General features: G+C 52.5%; 1 protein-coding gene and 1 long non-coding RNA gene across 5 annotated transcripts; both read left to right on the top strand.

Annotated features, from left to right (window-relative positions):
* Positions 1 to 985: 985 nt before the first annotated feature.
* On the top strand, positions 986 to 5,836 carry LOC142830942 (uncharacterized). Its single transcript, XR_012906503.2, has 3 exons — positions 986 to 1,128; positions 3,005 to 5,513; positions 5,617 to 5,836. It is a non-coding gene; the product is annotated as an uncharacterized LOC142830942 (long non-coding RNA).
* Positions 5,837 to 11,053: 5,217 nt separating this feature from the next.
* Positions 11,054 to 19,636, top strand: LOC106732155 (uncharacterized). Of its 4 annotated transcripts, none has more exons than XM_075939093.2 (7): positions 11,054 to 11,230; positions 12,340 to 12,396; positions 14,465 to 15,072; positions 15,670 to 15,841; positions 16,348 to 16,518; positions 17,328 to 17,387; positions 19,232 to 19,636. In XM_075939093.2, exons 2-6 carry the CDS (start codon positions 12,394 to 12,396, stop codon positions 17,355 to 17,357), a joined length of 984 nt encoding a protein of 327 aa, XP_075795208.2. In that variant the 5' UTR covers positions 11,054 to 11,230; positions 12,340 to 12,393; the 3' UTR covers positions 17,358 to 17,387; positions 19,232 to 19,636. The 4 variants fall into 4 exon arrangements, with proteins under 4 accessions (XP_075795208.2, XP_075795207.2, XP_075795206.2 ...); XM_075939092.2 differs by lacking the exon at positions 11,054 to 11,230 and adding an exon at positions 11,265 to 11,304; XM_075939091.2 differs by lacking the exon at positions 11,054 to 11,230 and adding an exon at positions 11,327 to 11,624.
* The last annotated feature ends 912 nt before the right edge of the window (positions 19,637 to 20,548 follow it).

Genomic DNA, 20,548 nt, shown 5'->3' on the forward strand with positions numbered 1-20,548 from the left:
AGGAGTTTTCAGGTGCTTAACTACCCTCTGGAATGGTTAAAGCTGCCCCCCCTTCCAAAATCTGAAATGGCCGCCCCTGTGCAGGCACTGTCCCCAGAGCTCCCATTGGCCATAGGGGCACTCAAGGCAGGGCAGCATGCAGAGATAGCCCACCCCAGGGGCCGCAGAGATTTGCCAACAGTCACTTCCGGATTCAGAAACAGTGCAGAGTGGACAGGCAGGAAGCTGCTTTAGCCCCACAGTGCTGCTGGTGATGGTATCGGGCTTCTGAGCCCTTTTAAGTTGCCCAATGGACAGGTAGAGCTGGGTTTGCACTGGGGGAGGCATGTGGCGGTGGCAGATGGGGCTGGGGGAAAGACCTGGCCCTGAACTTTGGTGGAACCAGGCCCTTGTGCTCTCATGTTTATGGAGCATGGGCACATACAACTTGCCACCGTTAGACTCAATGTGGACTGTGTGGTCAGGGTCCTAGATCATGTACTGTTGTCACTCACATGGTGGTGGAATCCTGCATCAGTGTTGCGGGGGGGCTCCGTCCCTGTCACTGACCCTTGTCTCCAATGCCTTGGACTTGAGGTGGGGAGTCCACCTGGGACATAACTGCCAAGTTTTGTAAAGGCTTTGAGCACCTCTACTTGCACGTCAGGGACCCTGTTCCACCATGTGACCTTAATTTTCTGCTGTCATGGCTCACAGGTCCCCCCCTTCAAGCCTCTGGGTTCCTGCTCTCTCCTCCTCCTGTCCTGGAAGGTTGTGTTCCTAGTTGCAATAACATCCACCTGCCAGGTCTCTGAGATTAGGGCTCTTACCTTGGAGCCGCCCTAAATAGTCTTCTGTAAAGACAAAGCCCAGCTGTGGCTGCACCTGCCTTTCCTGCCCAAGGTGGCCTCACAGTTTCATATGGGCCAGGACATTTACTCCCCTGTCTTTTTTTCAAAGCTGCACAAATCAGAAGAGGAGTACGGGTTGCGTTCCCGGGGTGACGGGAGGGCACTGACCTTCTACATTGACAGGACCAAGCCATTCCGCAAGTCGACACAAGTGTTCGTCGCAGTGTCTGCTCAAAGAATTTCTTGGATCACTGCCTGCATTCACGGCAGCTACGATCAGGCAAAGGTGCCGCCTCTGGTGAGTGTCACTGCCCATTCAGTCAGGGAGCAAGCCTCTCTGGAAGCTCAGCTTCCCTAGCTCAAGTGCTTAGCCAGGACATCTGCAGGGTGGCCATCGGGTTGTCAATCCGCACGTTCACATTCATAGGAGGGTTCATGGCGGCCGCCCTGCACCCGGTGCTTTGGGGGGTTCTGCAGTGCCCAGGGCGACCAGTGGGATTGACCTGGCACTGGCAACAGGAGTTGGGCTTCCCCCGCCCTGCACTCACCAGTGTCAGGAGCAGCCCAGCCCCAGCCTGCACCACACTGCAGGGCCAGGGCCTGCTCCACTCAGAGAGTGCAGGGCCAGGGACAACTTCCCCCTCTATCTAGGCCCCACCCTGCCATCTCCCAAACGAGCTGGTTGCTCCTTTTCACTGCAGCAGTGGGAAGCACAGCAACCTGGCACCAGCTCTTTCTGTTCCCCAAGTAATGTGGCTGGGAGCTGTGCTCTGGGGAGCGCAACAGGCTGGGGCCAGATTGCTCCACTTCCCAGCTCTGCTGTGACTGCAGAGGGCCCTGATCCCAGCTGCCAGTGCAAGGTTCCCTGGTAATCCCCCAGATCACTTGACTGGGGGGAGGGGGTTAGGAGAAATGCTCCAATGAAGGCAGAAGGGTGCAGAGCTGGGGTGGATGAGGCAGAGCAGGGATGGAGTGGGGGTGGGGGTAGGATGAGGGTGAAGCAGGGGCAGGAAGAGGCAGAGTGGTGCCTGGACGGAGGGGGAAGTTGTCCCTGGCCCTGCACTCTCTGAGTGCCAGCGCTGCTCACATCCCATTACGCACTTACCCAGCTGGCCCTCGAAAGTGCTGGCTTCGGTACAGCAGTACTGCAAGCTGCTAGCTAGACAATGAACTCTGAGTCCATCTCCAAGGATGCTGCTTGTGGCTCACCTAGAATGGAATGAACACGAGCAAGCACTGGATGAAGGGAAAACTGTTACCTACCTTTTCATAACTGTTGTTCTTTGAAATGTGTTGCTCATGTCCAGTCCAGTCATGTCGAGTCCCCCTAGCCCTCGGTCAGAATTGCAAGAAAGAAGGAACTGAGAGGGAGTGGGGTTGGCAGTGCCTAATATACCAACACATGGGTGCATCACGCAAAGGGGATACTGCAAAAGCAAAAATCTCTGATGACTGTGCACATGGGCGTGGACACATCTAGAATGGAATGGACATGAGCAACACACCTCAAAGAACTCATTACAAAAAAGTAGATAACCGATTTTTCTCCTTGATGTCCCACACGGTCTCCCAGTTGGCTGCAGAGCCAGAGCCCAAGGTGTGGTCAAGCAGGATGAAACAGGAGCCTGGGCACTTACCCAGAGGTGACAGTGGATGGCTAACCACCTGGCCCATGGGCTCCCAGCTCAACTTGGGAGGAAGGCAGAGGGGCAGCAAGATGGGGTGTGGATGGGAGTGTGGATGAGAAGTGCTGGGAGAGGCCTTGAATTTTGATAGCTCTAGACCACCATGACCAGAATCCCAGCTAGTCTAGGGCATTGGGGGGTAGGGCGGGGAAACTATGTGCTGCGACTGCAGGAATGGAGGCAGAGGAAAACGGAAGTGCTGCTCCTCTCCTGCAGTTCTCTTCCTTCGGGCCTGCCCTGCCATAGAGCCCCCCTGAAATCTGAACTCTGCCATAGAGGGAGAGAGGTAACACATTGCAGCTGCCTGTAGTGCACCTCCTCCCTGTGCTCGCTGCAGTCCATACGCTGCAAGACCCAAACCCCATCCAGTGGCAGTAGGTGGTATCGCATCTTGTCTGCTTGCCGCCGCTCCAATCCTCCCCCCCCAACACACACCTCCCAGACCCAGAAGGGCACCCCAGTCTCAAGACGTCTTTTTTCTCCACTCAGCTGCCCTCATGTCCAGGAGCCCCCACTTGTGGTGGTGAAGGAGTAGCCACGCTCAGTCAAATCTTCATGAGGTAATGGGTGGGTGTTGTCCACCTAAGTCCAGGTTTTGGAGGATGTGGAGCAGGGCATAGTAACCCTTATCGATGGGCACATTGTGGGTGATCCCTTCCATCACCACAGTTCAGCACTATACTTGCAGGGCAAGGAAGGGGAGCCCAGATGAAGGGAAAGGCCAAGCTGTGAAGGAAGCAGTCCTAGTGGTAAGAGCATGGGTTCTAGGAGGCAGGACTCTCCTGAGTTCTCTCCCTAAGCCAGGGAGAGGAATGGAGTTTAATAGTCTGAGCAGGTGGTGCTGGGAGGATTCTTGGATGCTATTCCTTTTGAAGTAGGAATAAGAGATCCTCCGGAAAAGGGCTTTTTTCCGGAGGATCGGGGCTAGTGTAGACGCTCTTTTCCAGCTTTTCTAAAAGCTGGAAAAAAGCGGCGGACATTTTTATTTAAATGCCGCGGGGGATATTTAAATCCCCCGTGGATTTCCCTATTACGACCTGTGAAATTAGCATGCCCCTTTCGGAAAAGGGGCCAGTGTAGACGAGCCCCATGACTTATCCATGCATCCTGCACTCGGCCTGGCATCCTTAGCAAGGGGGTGGGTCTGGGTCCTGGAAAGGGAAGAGCTTTGGGTGAAAAGGGCTGGCCTGGGGGCCAGACCCCTCCCAGCTAGTCCTTCATGGCCAACAGCCAGGGCTGCAGTGGTGGAATCCAGGACTCCTGGTGTTCTGGAGGTGATCTGAAATGCCTTGGGCAGCGATGTGCAACCCAGACTAGTGAGTGGACCCCATGAGTGGCCCTCCTTCAACTCAGTGGGCCGAAAGTAGTAACCAGGATAGTCTTCCAGGATAGGGTGGCGTTGCTAATGGTGCTTGTGTAGCTAGATTTTGCAGGGTGTGCCAACTGAACTGTAGCAGCTCTTTGATTGGATGCAATTACTCTCACAGTTAATGTTGTGTGCAGTCAGCAGGCATCTCACTTCACATGCCCTTTTGCAATATGTGCAGGTCATGTTAGTAATACAGGTAGGAAAAAATCCTACATGGTGGAAGCCAGCAGAATCGAACAACCTTGTGCATGGGCATCAGGAAGCAAAATATCATGTGAGTCACACACAGAACCTCGATGGGCTGCTTGAGGCACACAGACTGCAGGTTGTCTATCACTGGCCCAGGGCTTCTGGCCACTGCTGCAATGGCTGGGAGCCCCAAGCCCTTTTTGCTTTCCTCTGTGGGTGGCCCTGTTGATAGGGTCTGACCGCACTTTAACATTACTGCCCCTTTTACTCCAGGGCTATGTCTACACTCGCAGCTTCTTGCGCAAGTACAGACATTCTTGCGCAAGAATCTGCAGAGCGTCCACACGGCCTGCCTGCTCTTGCGCAAGGAAATTTACAGTACGGCGTGGTAAGAGAGGGCTTCTTGCGCAAGAACTATGCTCTTTTTAACTGGTGTAAGCCCTCTTGCGCAGGAGCTCTTGCTCAAGAGGGCAGTGCAGATGCTCGGCAGGAGTTTTTTGTGCAAGAAACCCTTATGGCTAAAATGTCCATCGGAGCTTTCTTGTGCAAGAGAGTGTCCACACTGCCAAGGATGCTCTGCGCAAAAGCACAGCTGGCACATGGCAGTGTGGACGTTTTCTTGCACAAGACTTCTTGCACAAGAACCTCTGCGCAAGAAGCCGCCGGTGTAGACATAGCCCAGGAGTGAAGTGCAATAGGTCCAGTGAGAGAGAGAGAGAGTGTGTGTGTATGTGTGTGTGTGTGCGTGCGCACAGTAAGAAGCCCCGCTGCCCATGCAGTGAGCAATGTCCTGGGGACCCATGTTAGGTGTGGAGAATCCCCCAGTCCTGGGAGTGTTGTGGTATCCTGCGCTGTGATGGGGAGGCATTGAAATGGGGCAGGAATATCCTGGGCCCCATGTTCAGGCTGGGACCCCTGTGCTGCGATGGGGCTGTGGGGGGGGGGGAGCAGCCTCTGCACCATTTTGGGTGGGGGGGGGCTTCTCCCTGCCCTGCAGTTACCCAGTGGGGCGGGGGGGGTGAATCCACGGGCGCGGCCTGCTCGGGGGAGCTGTGCCATGTATGCCCCCCCCCGGCCCCACACTGGCTTGAGGGGGCTGCACAGCGGGGCGATCCCCAGCCCGGGTTGACACGTGACCCTCGGCACCCGGGGCTGCCGCTACTTGGAGTCTATTGGTTGCGGGCGGGGCTACTCACCGTGTGACCCCGCCCGCCCGTCGCGACGTCACACAAGCCAAACCAACCCAGGCCACTTCCGGCCCCGCTCCCTTTATATCCGGCCCTTTTCCCTCCGTCACTTCCGACCCGGCCGCTCCCTTGTCCGTGAGCTGCTGCCGCCATGGCCGCGTTCCCGCTGCTCCGCGCCCTGCTCCGCCCCCGCCTCGCGCCGCCCGCGCGCGCCGTGCACACGCACCCGCCGGAGAGCCACGTGGGGCCGCTGGTGAGAGGGGCGGGGGCGGGAGCATCGCGGGGGGTGGGGGCCCCCCAGGATAGCGCCCCCCTGCGGGCCCCGCCCTGAGCTCTGCCCTCTTCTCCCTGCGCAGGAGTCCGTCGTCGGCCTCAGCACCTTCTTCCTGGCCTTCATGGTGCCGGCGGGCTGGGTCCTGGCCAACCTGGAGCACTACAAGAAGCACGAGTGAGCGGGCCGGTTCCGAGCCGCGCCGGGGCCCCCATCCCGCACTCGGCCCGTGGGCCGCTAACTTATTCCGGGACCCCACGTGGGCCTGACTTGCTTCTGTTACAATAAACGCTGTTACACACTGACTCGCTGCCTCCTCTTCCCTGCGGTGTGAGCCCTGCGCCGGGTCAGACCTCCAGCTACTCTGACCCCCGTGGGTGGGGAGCCCCAGGATGTACCTGAACTCTCAACTCCTCTCCATCCAGGACTTGTGTAATCCCTCTGATCCTTTGTCCTTGGGCTTGTGGGGTGGGGTCCTGCCCATCCCTCTGATCCTTTGTCCTTGGGCTTGTGGGGTGGGGTCCTGCCCGTCCCTCTGATCCTTTGTCCTTGGGCTTGTGGGGTGGGGTCCTGCCCATCCCTCTGATCCTTTGTCCTTGGGCAGGACCCCACCCCACAAGCCCAAGGACAAAAGATCAGAGGGATGGGCAGGACCCCACCCCACAAGCCCATGCTTTCAACTCAAAGTACAAATGCCTTCTGGAGAAAGGTGGTAGAGGATAGGGTTTGCTGAGAAGCTGACACTCATGTAGGTCATGAAATCACTGGTGTGGGATGAAGCCATCTCCTGACAGTTACAGCAAGCAGCAGAATTCCAAGTCCTACCTATAGCTGCTGGGTGAGCTGTCTTGAAGTATCAGCTTGGCTAGTGCTGCTCTGAATAGTTTTAACCCTTTTCTGAACCCTGGGGCTATGTCTAGACTGGCATGATTTTCCGCAAATGCTTCTACTGGAAATTGTTTTTCTGTTAAAAGCATTTGTGGAAAAGAGCATCTAGATTGGCAGGACGCTTTTCCACAAAAGCACTTTTTGCAGAAAAGTGCCCATGCCAATCTAGATACCGTTTTGCACAAGAAAGTCCTGATTGCCATTTTCACGATCGGGGCTTTTTTGCGCAAAACAATACCGCGTTGTCTACACTGGCCCTCTTGTGCAAAAGCATTTGCGCAAGAGGGCTTTTGCCTGAACGGGAGCAGCATCGCACTTCCGCAAGAACACTGACAATCTTACATGAGAGAGTCAGTGTTCTTGTGGAAATTCAAGCAGCCACTGTAGACAATTAGCAAGTTTTTCTGCAGAAGCAGCTGCTTTTGGGGAAAGACTTGCCAGTCTAGATGCAGCCTGGTTGTCTGTATTTGCAATGGTGGTAATTCCCCCTGCTGTATCAGTATTTAAAACATTGGGTTGGATCAGGAGTCAGATGCTCTAGTTCTTAACTTTTTCCCTCTGTTTAGCTGCTTGAGAATAATGGTAGATGGAAGACTTTTTTTAGCCTTAAGATGACTGTTCCCCTTTTCCTCCCTGCCCCCCACAACACCATTCACACCCACCCTCTTTAGTGGAGAGTCCAAGAAGGAAAGTCTGACTCTGCTGTGTGTACAGATCAGATTAAAAGGGTCATGTGGTGGATCAAGTGTCTACAGCCCCACAAAATGAAAAGGGTTTAGAGAAAGGATGCTCTTGATGCTGCTTAATTCTTCATGGGATGCTCTCATGGCTTTGTGATAGAGGGTAGGTGTTACCCTTGCACTCCCCTTTCCTGTAGGCTGAGGCTAAGCACATTGGGCTGTCCTTTTTAAGATGCTCTTACAGTGGGGTACATTGGACTTACATAAGATTTCCCAGCCTATGCTAGAGAGGAGATGGCAGCCTTACCATACCCTGCAGCAGAGAATTAACCTCAGGGCAAAATTCCTCTCCCTGTTTCAGTTGCACTCAAATCTTCACTTCTGTACTGAACAGCAGCTTCTGGGGTCATACACTGCTTGTGCCGTCAGGGTGACCTAACAGGAGGTATTCCAGCAGTAACAAAGGGTGATTCTACTATGCCTCATGCATGGTATGTGGGACTTCTATGGCAGGGCAGCTAATCACCATGGAGTCAACTGTTAAATGTAAGAGGCAGCAACAGCTTTTCCTTCCCTTAGCTAAGCAAGGTATTAGGTTGGAAAGGGCAGAAATGCCAGCTGAGAACAGGGCCTCATTTCCAAATGCCCAGCTCCTTCCTTGCAAGGCATTTGCTCCATACTCCTATTATATTTCCATACTCATATTTGCAATTACAAAGGGGATGCACCCCATTTGAATGCAGGAGGCTTGAATGCACCAACCAACCTCCAGGTGTGATTGTGTTAATAGGCTGTTATTCTTGCAGTTGGCTTGGGAAGCACTTTAGCTTAACAGGGTGCCATTCTAGCTGTGTTCTTCCTAAAGGGGCAAGAGAATATATGGAGATATGCCTATCTCATAGAGCTGGAAGGGACCTTGAGAGGTCATCAAGTCTACTCCCCTGCCCTCACAGCAGGACCAAGTACTATCCCTGACAGAAAATACAGGACTATGCAGCACTTTAAAGACCAACAAGGTGGTTTATTAGATGATGAGCTTTCGTGGGCCAGACCTACTTCTTCAGATCAAATAGTAGAAGAAAATTGTCACAACCATATATACCAAAGGATACAATTAAAAAAAAATGAACACATATGAAAAGGACAAATCAAATTTCAGAACAGAAGGGGGTTGGGGGGGAAGGTAAATGTCTGTGAGCTAATGATATTAGCGGTGATAATTATCATTAGCTCACAGACATTTACCCCCCCCATCCTGTTCTGAAATTTGATTTCTTTCTCATATGTGTTAATTTTTTTTAATTGTATCCTTTGGTATATATGGTTGTGACAATTTTCTTCCACTATTTGATCTGAGGAAGTGGGTCTGGCCTACAAAAGCTCATCACCTAATAAACCATCTTGTTAGTCTTTAAAGTGCTACATTGTACTGTTTTTTGTTTCAGCTACACCAGACTAACATGGCTACATTTCTATCACTATCCCTGACAGATTTGTCCCAAAGGGCCTCTCTCCTTCAAGGATTGAGCTCATGACCTTGGGTTTAACAGGCCAATGCTCAAACCACTGAGCTACCTTTCACCCTGAAGATGGAGACTTTGATTCTACTTAAGATCCATCATGGCAGGCTTCTTTATTCTGAATCTGCAACCATGCCCCCTCACCGCAGGGCCATAACACTCCATCTATCTGCAGCAGCTGTTTGCAGTCAGATCACAGCACTAGATCAGCAAGGAGTCAGCTAGGCTATGTCTACACTGGTGCAATCTTGCGCCAGAGATATGCAAATGAGGCTAAGCATGGAATATTGCTGAGCCTCATTTACATACCTAATGAGCTGCCATTTTTGCGGAAGAGGCTCTTGCACTAGAAGGAGCTGTCTACACTGCCTCTTCTTGCACAAGAAAAACCCTCTTGCGCAATGCCGCTACGCTGATTATTTTCAGGAATAATGGCATGGCTCGTTAGGTATGCAAATGAGGTATGCAAATGAGGCTCGGCAATATTCCACACTTAGCCTCATTTGCATATCTGGTGCAAGATCGCGCCAGTGTAAACGTAGCCCTAGGGTGCGTCTAGACTGGCAAGATTTTGCTTTGCGCAAAATCTTGCCGCCTGTCTACACTGGCCGCGAGTATTTGCGCAAGAACACTGACTTTGTATTGTACAAAATCAGTGGTTCTTGCGCAAATACTCCAATGCTCCCACTCAGGGATAAGCCCAAGAGGGCCAGTGTAGACAGCCAAGTTAATTTCTTGCGCAAGAAAGCCCGATCGCCAAAATGGCCATCGGAGCTTTCTTGCGCAAGAGAGCGTCTACACTGGCACTGATGCTTTTGCGCAAAAGCACATGCCAGCATAAACGCTTTCTTGCACAAATACTTTTAACGGAAAAACTTTTCCGTTAAAAGTATTTGCGCAAAATCATGCTAGTCTAGACGCAGCCCTAGAGTCTCCGTAGATGGAGGAAGTGTTTCTCTGTGCCCAGGAGAGGCTGTTAGAGATCAGCACAGAGATAATTTAAGGGGCTGGAAGGAAGTTAAATGAAAGACCCTGTAACATGGCTCAGCAGCGGGAGAGGTTAACTCTTCAAATACCCTAATGGAGAAACATCCCCCTAGCAGTTTTTAGAGTGTACACTTGCTTAGCAGCATAATGTGGGGCATAAATTTCCCTGAGGGATGGGAGGTTATATATTTAGGATTCCATGCCTTTAATTTGCAAGGCCCCCTCACACTGGATAAGTTCTCACTGTTTAACATAGAAAGCTGAGATGTGGATGGGTGTCACTGCTGTTCACAGAGGGAGTTGGGTTGAGCCAAAATTAGAACCTGGAAGTCCTGGAGCTGTTTCATACCTATTTTGCAGCTACGTAAGCTCAGAGTCTTCAGGGTGCACTGCTCAAAGCTTTCCCAGCTTGCTAGAGATCTCTCAAACATGCTGTCTGTGGCAAGGAGGTGGGACTTTTCACATAGCTAGTAGATTTTATTTTCTGCAGCAGAACCTGGATGAGCCAGTTGAGGTCAGGGCCCTATTGTGTCAGATGCTGTAGCCAAAACATGAAAGCCAGTCCCTGCCTCAGAGAGTTTACAATTCAGTCAGTCAAAGGAGAGAGGGGAAGAAGGGCCATTCAGTGGCAGAGCTGGGACTAGAACTCAAGCATCTGAGTCACTTTCCAACATCCTATTCACTGAAAGAGCTACAGAAACTCATCCAAAATTCAGCGGCTGTGTCTACACTGCACCCCTTTTCCAGAAAAGGGATGCAGATGAGACAAATCGGAATTGCAAATGAAGCAGGGGATTTAAATTTTCCCCGCTTCATTTGTATAAACATGGCTGCCACTTTTTTCTGGCTCGGGGCTTTGCCAGAAAAAAGTGCCAGTCTAGACGGGGATCTTTTGGAAAATAAAGCCTTTTCCAAAAAGTCCCTTATTCCTGATTTTAAGAGGAATAAGGGACCTTTCGGAAAAGGCTTTATTTTCCGAAAGATCCCCGTCTAGACTGGCACTTTTCTCCGGCAAAGCCCCGAGCTGGAAAAAAGCGGCAGCCATGTTTATACAAATGAAGCGGGGAAAATTTAAACCCCCTCTTCATTTGCAATTCTGACTTCTCATCTGCATCCCTTTTCTGGAAAAGGGGTGCAGTGTAGACATAGCCAGCCTGTTTGGAAGAAGCTGCTTGCCTGCTCCAGGGTCTAGACTGAGACCAGGGATGTTCAAGATCTCCTCCACTTGCTTCCCCTGGAGGTGGAATGGGATCTGAGATAGGGAACAGCTAGGTGGATGGGCTTATGGCCTCTCAGGAAGCTTGTTGACTCATATGCTAAGCCAGAGAGATCAGCAGTTCACTTTATCTAAGAAGCCAAAGCTACATTTCCATTCCCCCCCACACACCTAGACCCAGAAAACCATGATTATTCCAAACATGCCCCCTTTATCTATTTAATGGGACATTGCCCTGCCAGACCCCTCCTTCCTGAGGAGTGGGGTCAGCTGTTCAGCCAATATCATGTGGAGATAGCTGGGTGGGTCCTCAAATCCCTATTGACCAACAACATCCTGACACTGATTGGCTGGATGATTAGAGAAATACAGGTTTGGGAGCAGAGGTAGCTGGGAGGCTGATAAAAGGTAGGAAAAGGACCTACAAGGAGTCGGTCGGTCGGTGTGTGTAGGGCCTAGTGTAGTGGCTGAGCTTGTTTATGGTAAACTGTTTTTGCAGCTTTGGTTCACTGGATGATTCCCTCCGGGAGGGAGGGTGCATGTGTTTATCTGGGCTTGTAAGGGACTTACTAACCATCTCACTTTGAAGGCTCCCACCTATTGTAAAAGGAGCGCTGGGGTGTAATGCAGCCTCTGTTAAGGGAAAAGCAACAAATCCGAGGGTTGCCCTACTCTAGACTCTGTGTTCCCTAAGGCTCATTTCCCTCCCTCCCCCCACTCTTGTCTGCAGTGGAAGGTGTTGTGGGCCCTGTTTAATGCAAGTGATTGGTACCTCACTTCTTGTGTGTTAAGAGTTACTGGGGTAAGTTTGGCTTGTGCGGTGCCACCTGCAAAGCTCACCCTGGGGTGTCTGTGCTCATGCTGCATTGGTGGAAGACTGGTGCATGGTGGACAGGCATCCTAGCGTCTTCTGAGTGGGTCACCTTGTGGAAAGCTGCTGTGTGTTGTGGGGTGCCTACATAGCTCTGAGTAGCTCTTTGTGCCAGCTGGGTTGGCTGCAAACAAGCCTGAGGTAAAGCTTCCTGGGGGGTTCTGGGAGATCAGTTTGGAGATGTGGGGATGACCCCCCACAAACCCTAACTCCCCTTTGTTCTCCTATCCCAGTCTGTGCACTCCTGTGGCTTCCTGCAAAGCTTGATTCTCTACCCCAGCTTGTGCATCTCTTTGCAAAGCTTGACCCATCTATCCTAGGCCATGACTGACAAACACCAATCCACCACCAGCCACAACCCCCTTCCCTACTTATGGAAAATAGCTGCCCACCTCTGTGGTTCCTGGCATGTGGGTGTCATGGCTTGCAGGCTGTTAAGGCAGGGGGTCCCACCCTTTGTATTCCTGACCCAGGGGATCTCTACAGGTGCTCAGTGGCTGTTATTATCAGGTGTGAAGTAGCCAGTGCTGACTCCATGCACACAAGTGGGCATGAGATAATGTGGTTGTTCCAAGCCATGCCCATATTGTATTTCTGGGGCTGGAGCTACAGAGCTGGGTAAACTAATGTAGCTTTTCTCTTCCAGTGACAGTAACTGGGCAGGGACTGCCAGCCAGGGGCCTTGGATGCTGCAAGGGAAATGGTAAGCTACTCCCATGTGGGAGGTTGCCAATGGGCTGGCTGACATGCGTACTGTGACAGACTGGTGTGGCTGGCACACTTATGCCAGCTCATGTTAGTGTCCTGTGTTGCAGCACAGGACTGGAGTGTATTAGCTCAAGTAGCTCATGTAAAACGCAAGAGATGAGAAGATGGGGTGGGGGGCAGTTGTCCTCCACTGCCACTGAGGTCAAGAAAGTGGGTTTGCAGCACTGGGCATTCAGGTGTCTGGCCCCTGGAAGTGAAGCGGATCACTGGGCTGCAAGAGGTGCTCCCACCAGGCTGTTTAGGAGGGCAGAGCAGGACCAGGGCTTGCAGGGGGTAATAGAGAATCAGAGCTCAGGTGCAAGTGGGATGCCAGTGGCAGTCAGGGTACCTGGTGAGGCAGAGGTAGCAGAAGCCAGGACAGGCAAGAGCTGCTGGAGCCAGAAAGTATTTCCTGGGGGAAGCTGAAGGCAAGGAGGGGAGCAAGAGGGCTCTGTGGGCTGAGCTGCCGAGCCAGAGCATGGCTAGAGAGGCTTGAGACTATAAGAGTGGCAACAGAAAGGGTTGCCTGCTGGCTCTAAACCAGAGAGCCAATGCTGGGGGCCAAAGGCAGGGGAGAGGCAGAGGGGTTCACCTGATCATGTCTTGTCCTCCAGTCCAGCTTTCTGGTGCCTAGTGAGAGAGGGCAGGGACAATCTCCCAATGGAGAGGCCAGAGGGAGGTTCCTAGTAGGAAAAGCAGGGTTGCACTCCAGCTGGAAGGCCTGGGGTGACCATCCAGGCAGAGGGACAGAAGACCCACCAGGAGCCTAGGTGTGGCTGAAGACACTGGAGCATGGTGTGGAAGGACAGTGGGGCTGCTGGGGTGCCTGCTCTGAGGAGCAGGGTTTTGTGGGCTGTTCTCACTGGGTCTGAGAAGTGACCTTTGGGATTCTTGTTCTGCCCTGACTTGCACTATGGGTTCAATAGCAAACTGCCCTCACAGAAGGGTATTGGAGCATGAGAGCCTGAAGTGGAGTCTCTCCCTGCCTGAGAAGGGAAACTAAGGCAGGGGCATTTGCTGGGCTGTGGCCTGTTGCAAGAGAGTGCACTGTCTGGCAGGGCAGTTAAGCTGTGGAACAGGCTTCCAGGGGAGGCTATGGAATCTCCCCCCTCCCCCAATTGGGATTTAAGAATAGGTTGGATAAAGGCCTGTTGGGGATGGACTAGGCTGATCCCACCCCCATGCTGAGGCAAAGCCAATATATGGTGACCTGTCCAGGTCCCTGCCAAACCCTACGTGGCTATGAAATCCCTCTTGATTTTGCCTGCCCTGGATGTAGCGCTGTGACACTGGACTTGCCCAGAAGCTGCTCCACAGGAGAGTTGGGTGAGCTTTTTGGTTCTGGCCAAAGAGTTGGGCTGGAAAAATGCAGATTTGGCAGCGTGTTTAGTAAATTCATGCTGATTTGCTGAATGGTTTTGGTTGTGGGAGGTGAGTAGGAGGGAGCAACCAAAACCATGCCAACCTGCACTCCCAATCTTTCCACTTTCTTTATAAAAAAAAAAGAATTCTGCACAAATTGCAATAAGTGGAATTAAAACTAAAATAATTTGGGTCAATAGCGACTCTTGGGCAAACTTCCACAAAAGTGGAATAATTTGGGTCAAATTTAACTTTTGATTTGTTCAGAATTGCCCAGAAAGGAAAAACCTGTTGTATGCCCAATTCCATTTCCAGCTCCTGGGGACTGGTAATCACGAGACAAGTGGGGTTGGGGGTTGGGGTGTCTGAACAACTCCTGGGCTGATTCAAGCAGTTTGCTACTCAGGTGCATAATGGGATGGAGTTTGAGTCTCTCAAGAGAGTCCCTGCAGCTGGGGGTGAGAGGAAATTGCTTTCCTCAATGCACAGTTGGCTTAGTGTCACCTGGGGTTTTCTGAGCCTCAGAGCAGTGATACTCAGACCAGAACCAAGGCTCTGGGGTCTGTCCCTGTAGCTGATGCACCACCCAGGGCTGTCCCATAGTGCCTGGCTTGAAGCATGAATGGTTGGGCTCTGAATTGGGTCCCCCTCTTGCTTTCCAGACCCAGAAAGACGTTGCATCCTGCTGTAGCATCCCCCTTTCCAGGATCTCCCCGCTGGAGGCTGTGGTTGGCGCTGGTAGCTCAGGGGAGGATCCCAGCACCCTCATCAGAGCTGGCAAGCCAGGGGACAGGCCTGCATCTCTCATGAAGCCCCTGAGGAGCCAGAAGGAGAAGCAAAGCATTGCCAAGCGGCTGAGTCTTGGCTTCACCTTGGTGCCCAGGAAGTCTCCGCTGGGCTGTTATATGGGCAGGCCTGTGCCTGCTAAGACCTGCTCCTTCCGTCGAAGCCTGCCTGTGGATGCCCGCCTGGGTGTTCCCTGGCAGCCTGCAGTGGTCTCTTCCAGCACCATTCCCTTCCACAGGGCTTCTGCAGTGTCCTGGTGGGCCGGCACCGCCCTGAGAACAGGCCATGCCACTGACCAGGCCTGGCTCAGGGGGAGCAGAATCCCTCTGCTGCACCCAACCAAGCCATCTCTGAGTAGAGTGAGACCTGTCTCTTCCCCTGTGGCAGTGATGCTGTTTGAGCCACCCAGTCCTGTGACCCGGGAGCCCAAACCCACAAGCAGGAGCAAGCTTGCTCTGGTCAAAGCTGCCATAGATTCCAGGAGGTGAGTGGGGCACTGAGGCCCCTCTGCCTTCCACCCTACTCAGATGGCGGGGTTAGAGGGTGGGGAGGGGGGCTCCTCTTGCAGGCAGTCATGAGCCCCTCTCCCTGTGTTCCTCTCACCAGAGAAGCAAGTTTGGCAGCAAAAGGGACCCCACTATGTTCCTCCGCAGTGATGGCATTGTCCTCCCATGGCATCCCACTGGGCCTAGATGCTCCAAGGGAGGCTTGTATCTCTCTCAGTGGGGTTCAGTGGGCCCCTGTAGATCCCAGCTTGCACTAGGGGGGCAGCTGCTGTTGGGTGGCAATCTAGATATTCAGTGTGGCAAAACCAGCCATGATTCAAGGCCTCTCCAAGGCCATTTTGGGGTGCAGCTGTGCATCTCTCGGTCCTAATTTGGAGTCCCTTGGTCTCAGTGCTCATCAGAGAGCCTCGCCCAAAATGCCCTGTGCTCTTCTTTGAGGCTTGTCTCAAAATAGGGTGAGGCAGCTGGATTGAGAGGGGCTGCCTGGGGAGCTGTCTTGCTGTAACCCCACCCTTCCTAGAGGCTGGGGAGTGTTGAGGGGTGGATATTCACCCCTTCTCCTGCTCTGCCCCCAGAGCCCAGCAGGCAGAGTGTCAAGCTGCTAAGGGCGAGGTGGTGAAGAAACCTTTATCCAAGGAGCTGCCTCTCCTATCCTCCTGGCCCACCATCCTGGATGAAGAGGAGGTGGGATCGGAGTTGGACCAAGCCAGCCTGGCAGTTCCAGAGCTGCCCAACCAAGCTGGCAAGGTATCAGTTCCCTGCCTGGCTGGAGACAGCTGTGGAGGATTTCACTGGAGGGGGTTTTGGGGAGGAGCAGCAGGGGAGGTGTCTGGCTGCAGCGTGTACTGGAGTGAATTGGAAGGTTAGGCAGTGGCCAGAGAATTGATGGTGGGGAGGAGAGAGGAAGGTGCTAGATGGGGCTAGTGGAGTGGTAGTGGTGGTAAGCCATTTGGGGTGGAAGGGTTGCGGACAAGGATGATGGATATAGCAGATGGCACTGACCGAATGGTCAAGATTTAAAAAGGGGGGGGGGGGGCGGCGCTGGTGACATTACAAGGAAATACCTGGGCAGAGGAAGCAGGCTGCTGAGTGAAGGGTGGGGGGACAGGCCTGGGGACAGCAGAACTTGAGAGGCTATGTGGTATTTGGGGGGGAGGATTGTGGGGTGGGGTGTGCGTGATGGGGCAAAGGCCTGTACTGTGCTGCTTGGGCAGGGGGACACTAATGGGCAAGAACCTTCCTTATCTGGAGAGGAGCCAGTCTGCTCCCATCTCCCTCTGTTCCAGGGTGCCTGCTGGGAGGATGAAATAGCACTGGAGGACCCAGTGACTCAGGAGGCCCAGAACTTGGAGGTGGACCCAGCTTTCAGCCAACAGCCTGCAGGGGCTACTGGCAACACTTCCCCTGCTGGCAAGGGGGGTCAGGTGAGGCATCTGGCTGCCACAGAAACCTCCCCCTTAAAATCCACCTCAGTGCTGTGACTGGCTTGAAATCTGGGGGGCTGCTACAGAGGCTGAGGTAGCTCTGTGTCATGACTCTGTGCTGGCCTCTTGGTCCTGGGTTCTAGAGACCGAGCTCCTCCATGTCTTCCTTTTAGTGGTCTGAAATCCTGCAACCACAGAGTTTCCGCTCAGCCCCTTCTCAGGGACCAGTGGCTTAGGCTTTTGGGGATTAAACTCTGGGGGTAAGGAGGAGCCTGGGGCAGTGTCCCAACTCTGCAGCCAGGGTTTGGTCTTCTGTGGGGACTGAAATACCCTGTGACCCAATCCTCTTGACCTTTTCACTAGCCGATCTCAAAGTGCTTCACAAAGATGGTCAGTCTCCCTTCCCCACACAATTTCCCACCTGGGGGAACTGAGGCACCAGAAGTCAAAGTGACTGGCCCCTAACAAAGTTGGAATAGAACCTGGTTGTCCTGGTATGTCCAGTGCTCTAGCCACTAGGCCACATGGCCTCCCCTAGTATGGATTCAGAGTATAAAGATGTTTCATGCTGGTATAACTCCCTACCATCTAGGAAGGGGAACAAGCTATTCCAGGATAAGGACTTTATCCTGGATTAACTGCCTCTAGGAGTTGTCCAGTATAAGTATATAGGCTTCTTCTAAAACCTGTCCCCTGAATCACAGCTGTACAGAACAGCCTGCATAGAATAGGCTGAAGCTGGTGGTAAGCCCCATAAGCTCAGTGGGATGTGGGTCTCACCCATGTCCTTTTTCTCTATTACCTCGCAGATACTTACAGTGGATCAGCGAGGTCTGTAGACAATGGCAAGAAACTACTTTAGGCATCTGGTAAGTGATCCCCTTGGCTGACCTGAGGCCTGGGAATAGGTAGATGGGGAATCCTGAGTGGATCTGGTTTTTCCTGCCTCTGGGTCTGAATTCCATTGTGGGTCTAAGTGCTGCTGCTTTACATGGGGCTGAGATGACCTAATGGGCCCTTCAGATCTGAGGGTCTGTATGCAGGAATTCCTATGGGAAGTGCTTTGCTGCTTTTGTGTGTGTGTGTGTGTGTGGGTGTGTGGGTGGGGGTGGGGGGGGTAAAGGTGGACTGCAAGAGTGTGACTTCACTGCTTCCCCCCCCCCCCCCACACACACACACAGTCCCTTAAGTACGTGGGGAAATCAGCCCCAGCATTCCCCCTGGCAGGCCAGAGCACAGGGGAGGGAGGCTTGGGCAGTGTGCTACTCCGGCCTTCCCCATGCCAGCCAGAACATGCTTAATGTGGAGAACATGGAGGTGCAGGGGGGGGGGAGGGAGAATGCTTTCACACCCTTCACACACCCCTTAAGTGCAGGCTGCATACTGTGGCTCCTGGCAGAACCCAAGGGCCGAAGCAGGGTTGTAATGGGTTGGTCCTTGGGTAGGTGACTGTGCAAGCCCCATGGTGCCTGGGAGTCAGGGGTGGCCTCAGTGTGCTACTAGGCAGTGTTGTAGGGAGGGGGTGTTTTCACCTCTGTGGACCCAGGTGTGATGGACAGTTGGGGTGCTGTGCACTCCCAGTTGGTGCTGCCCCACTGCCTGCCATTAGGGGGTGCTGTGCTGCTGGAGGTGCACTCTTCCAGCCCTGCGCTCTGGTCATTGATCACCGAAGACTGCCTGGCATGTATCCTGGGGCTGGACTGGAATAGGTCTGTATGTAAGAGTTGCACGGGTGTAGCTCTCCCAACACGGTAGAGATGCTGACATACAAGGAGAGGCTGGCAGCACCCCCATCCCTGTGAGGATGTAGGTGAGTAGGCACAGTTGTGCATGGCAAAAGCCCTTGTTTGGGTCTCTGATACGTCACTTACAAGGCTATGTCTATACTGCGCTGTCTTGTGCAAGAAAATATGCAAATGAGGCAAAGCAGTGAATATCGCTGTGCCTCATCTGCATACTTATTGAGACACCATTTTTGCGCAAGGGGCTTTTGTGCAAAAAGGAGCCATCTACACAGCTCCTTTTTTGCACAAAAACCCCCTCTTGCGCAAGAGCTGTTCTGCCTGGGAGGAAAAAAGTGGCAGCTCATTAAGTATGCAAATGAGGCACGGCGAGAGTCACTGCTTTGCCTAATTTGCATATTTTCTTGCATAAGAGCACAGTATAGACATAGCCACAGTCGGCAGCCGGCCCATCCTGAGGCTCACTGCTGTAGATTGGGAGGAGGGGAATTCATGACAGCTGTTCTAGGAGGGGATGGCTGGGTGGATTTCTGATATAGGTCTGGCTATAGTAAGTTCCAGTTCACTGTGGTGGGAACCTCACCCACATTGTCCATTTCTGCACAGGCTCAGGAGGGATTGGGGTTTCCTAGCAAGTGGTGAAGGGCGGGCTGGGCTGGGGTGTCAGTGGGAAGGGCATAGGGTGGCCCAACATAATATTATTGTGACCATGCCAATTTTAGGGTCTGTCTTGTTCACAATTATTGCTCCCTCCACTGCTTCCAGGGGAAAGCCTGTTTTTCAAACTTAACAGGTGGTCACATAGCAGGATGGGTTTTAAGCTTGCCTGGGATGGGGTGTGTGTGTGTACATCTAGAAACTGAGAGGGACAAGCAGCATATGCAGGATTCCTAACCTAAGAGGGGGCTAAGTTGGGCTTGGTGCTGGCTGAACTGATGCCCTGATGGTGTAATTATTCCTTTTGTCTCTAGCACTGCAGGCCAGTGTGTGGAAGAGACTATCCAAGTGGTCATGCCCTGCTCCGGATTCATCTTCTCTCGCCGCAGAGTGAACAAGTTGTGGCCCTGGCCTGTATCCCTTGCTCCCTCTGTCCTTGCTGATCTTTCCTTCCCAAATGCTTATCAGAAGAGATCCCATCCTGTCTGCATTCAGAAGTTTCCAGAGCTGTTCTTAGCCTCCCAGTTGCATACAAGCTGTAACCTCTGAAACAGCTGTGGAGCTAAATGTATCTATTTGGTTCAGAGCTACAGCCTTCCAAAACTGTCAGTGTTGCTCCCTTCTAGCTTTTATATCTGTCTGTACCTGAAATCTTTGCAAAACCATGTTTTATGTGACCTGTACTGAATTCTTAATAAAAGTCTTTAATAAAGGTCCAACATGGTGGTGGAAATTGTGTTGAGGAACTGGAGAAGCTGTGGTGTATTATCTTCTGAAAGGGGGGGGCCAAGAGGTGACTTGAGCAGTCTAAGGCTGTCTACACTGCAAGGTTTTTGCACAAAAACCTGTGGAGCATCCACACCTCAAATAAGCTTTTGCACAAGTAAATCAACAGTAAAACAGCAGAAGAGGGCTTTTTCTGGCGTAGGTAAACCTCATTCTATGAGGCATAATTCTTTTTGCACTACAGCTATTGCGCAAAAAGGCAAGGGTGGATGCAAGAAGCCCCTATGGGGAAAAAGCACAGGTGCTCTGATGGCCATTCACAGTTTTCTTGCGCAAGAGCGTCCATGCAATGTGGATGCTCTCTTGCGCAAAAGCACATCGCTTTTGTGATGTGCTTTGAGGTGTGGACGTGCTCTTGCACCAGACATTTTTGCGCAAGAAGCATGTAGTGTAGACTTAGCCGAAGTGAGTGTCTCCATGGGAAGAGATGTTGAGCTGACTAAAACTTCCTTTTAACCTCATTTGGAACAAAAAAAAATGGAATTTTTGTTTAGGAAATAGTTAAATTATATTGTTGAAGAGCTTCCCTTTGTCTTATGGTTTATCCGTTGTTGCTTGGGTACTTAACTCTAAGTGTTCTCTTCCCCCCACCCCCCTTCAGTTAATCATTGCTCTGGAGTGGAGGTAGAAATGAGGGGTTCAGTATGCCCTGGGAAGAGAAGATAACACAGCCTTCTCACAGCAGCAACTTGGGGCCAGGTGGAAAATGCTTGTTGATGGCAGCTGAAGCAGGCACAACTGGGGGAGGGGTGCATGTCTTCCCCCCCCCCCCATAGGGGACTGCTATAGTGTTTGTCTATCAATAGTTGTCCCTTTTTCCACCTCTGCCCCCTGCTGACATAATG

The sequence above is a fragment of the Pelodiscus sinensis genome, chromosome 11 (assembly GCF_052426305.1).
Source record: "Pelodiscus sinensis isolate ZL-2025 chromosome 11, ASM5242630v1, whole genome shotgun sequence".
Classification (NCBI taxonomy): domain Eukaryota; kingdom Metazoa; phylum Chordata; order Testudines; family Trionychidae; genus Pelodiscus; species Pelodiscus sinensis.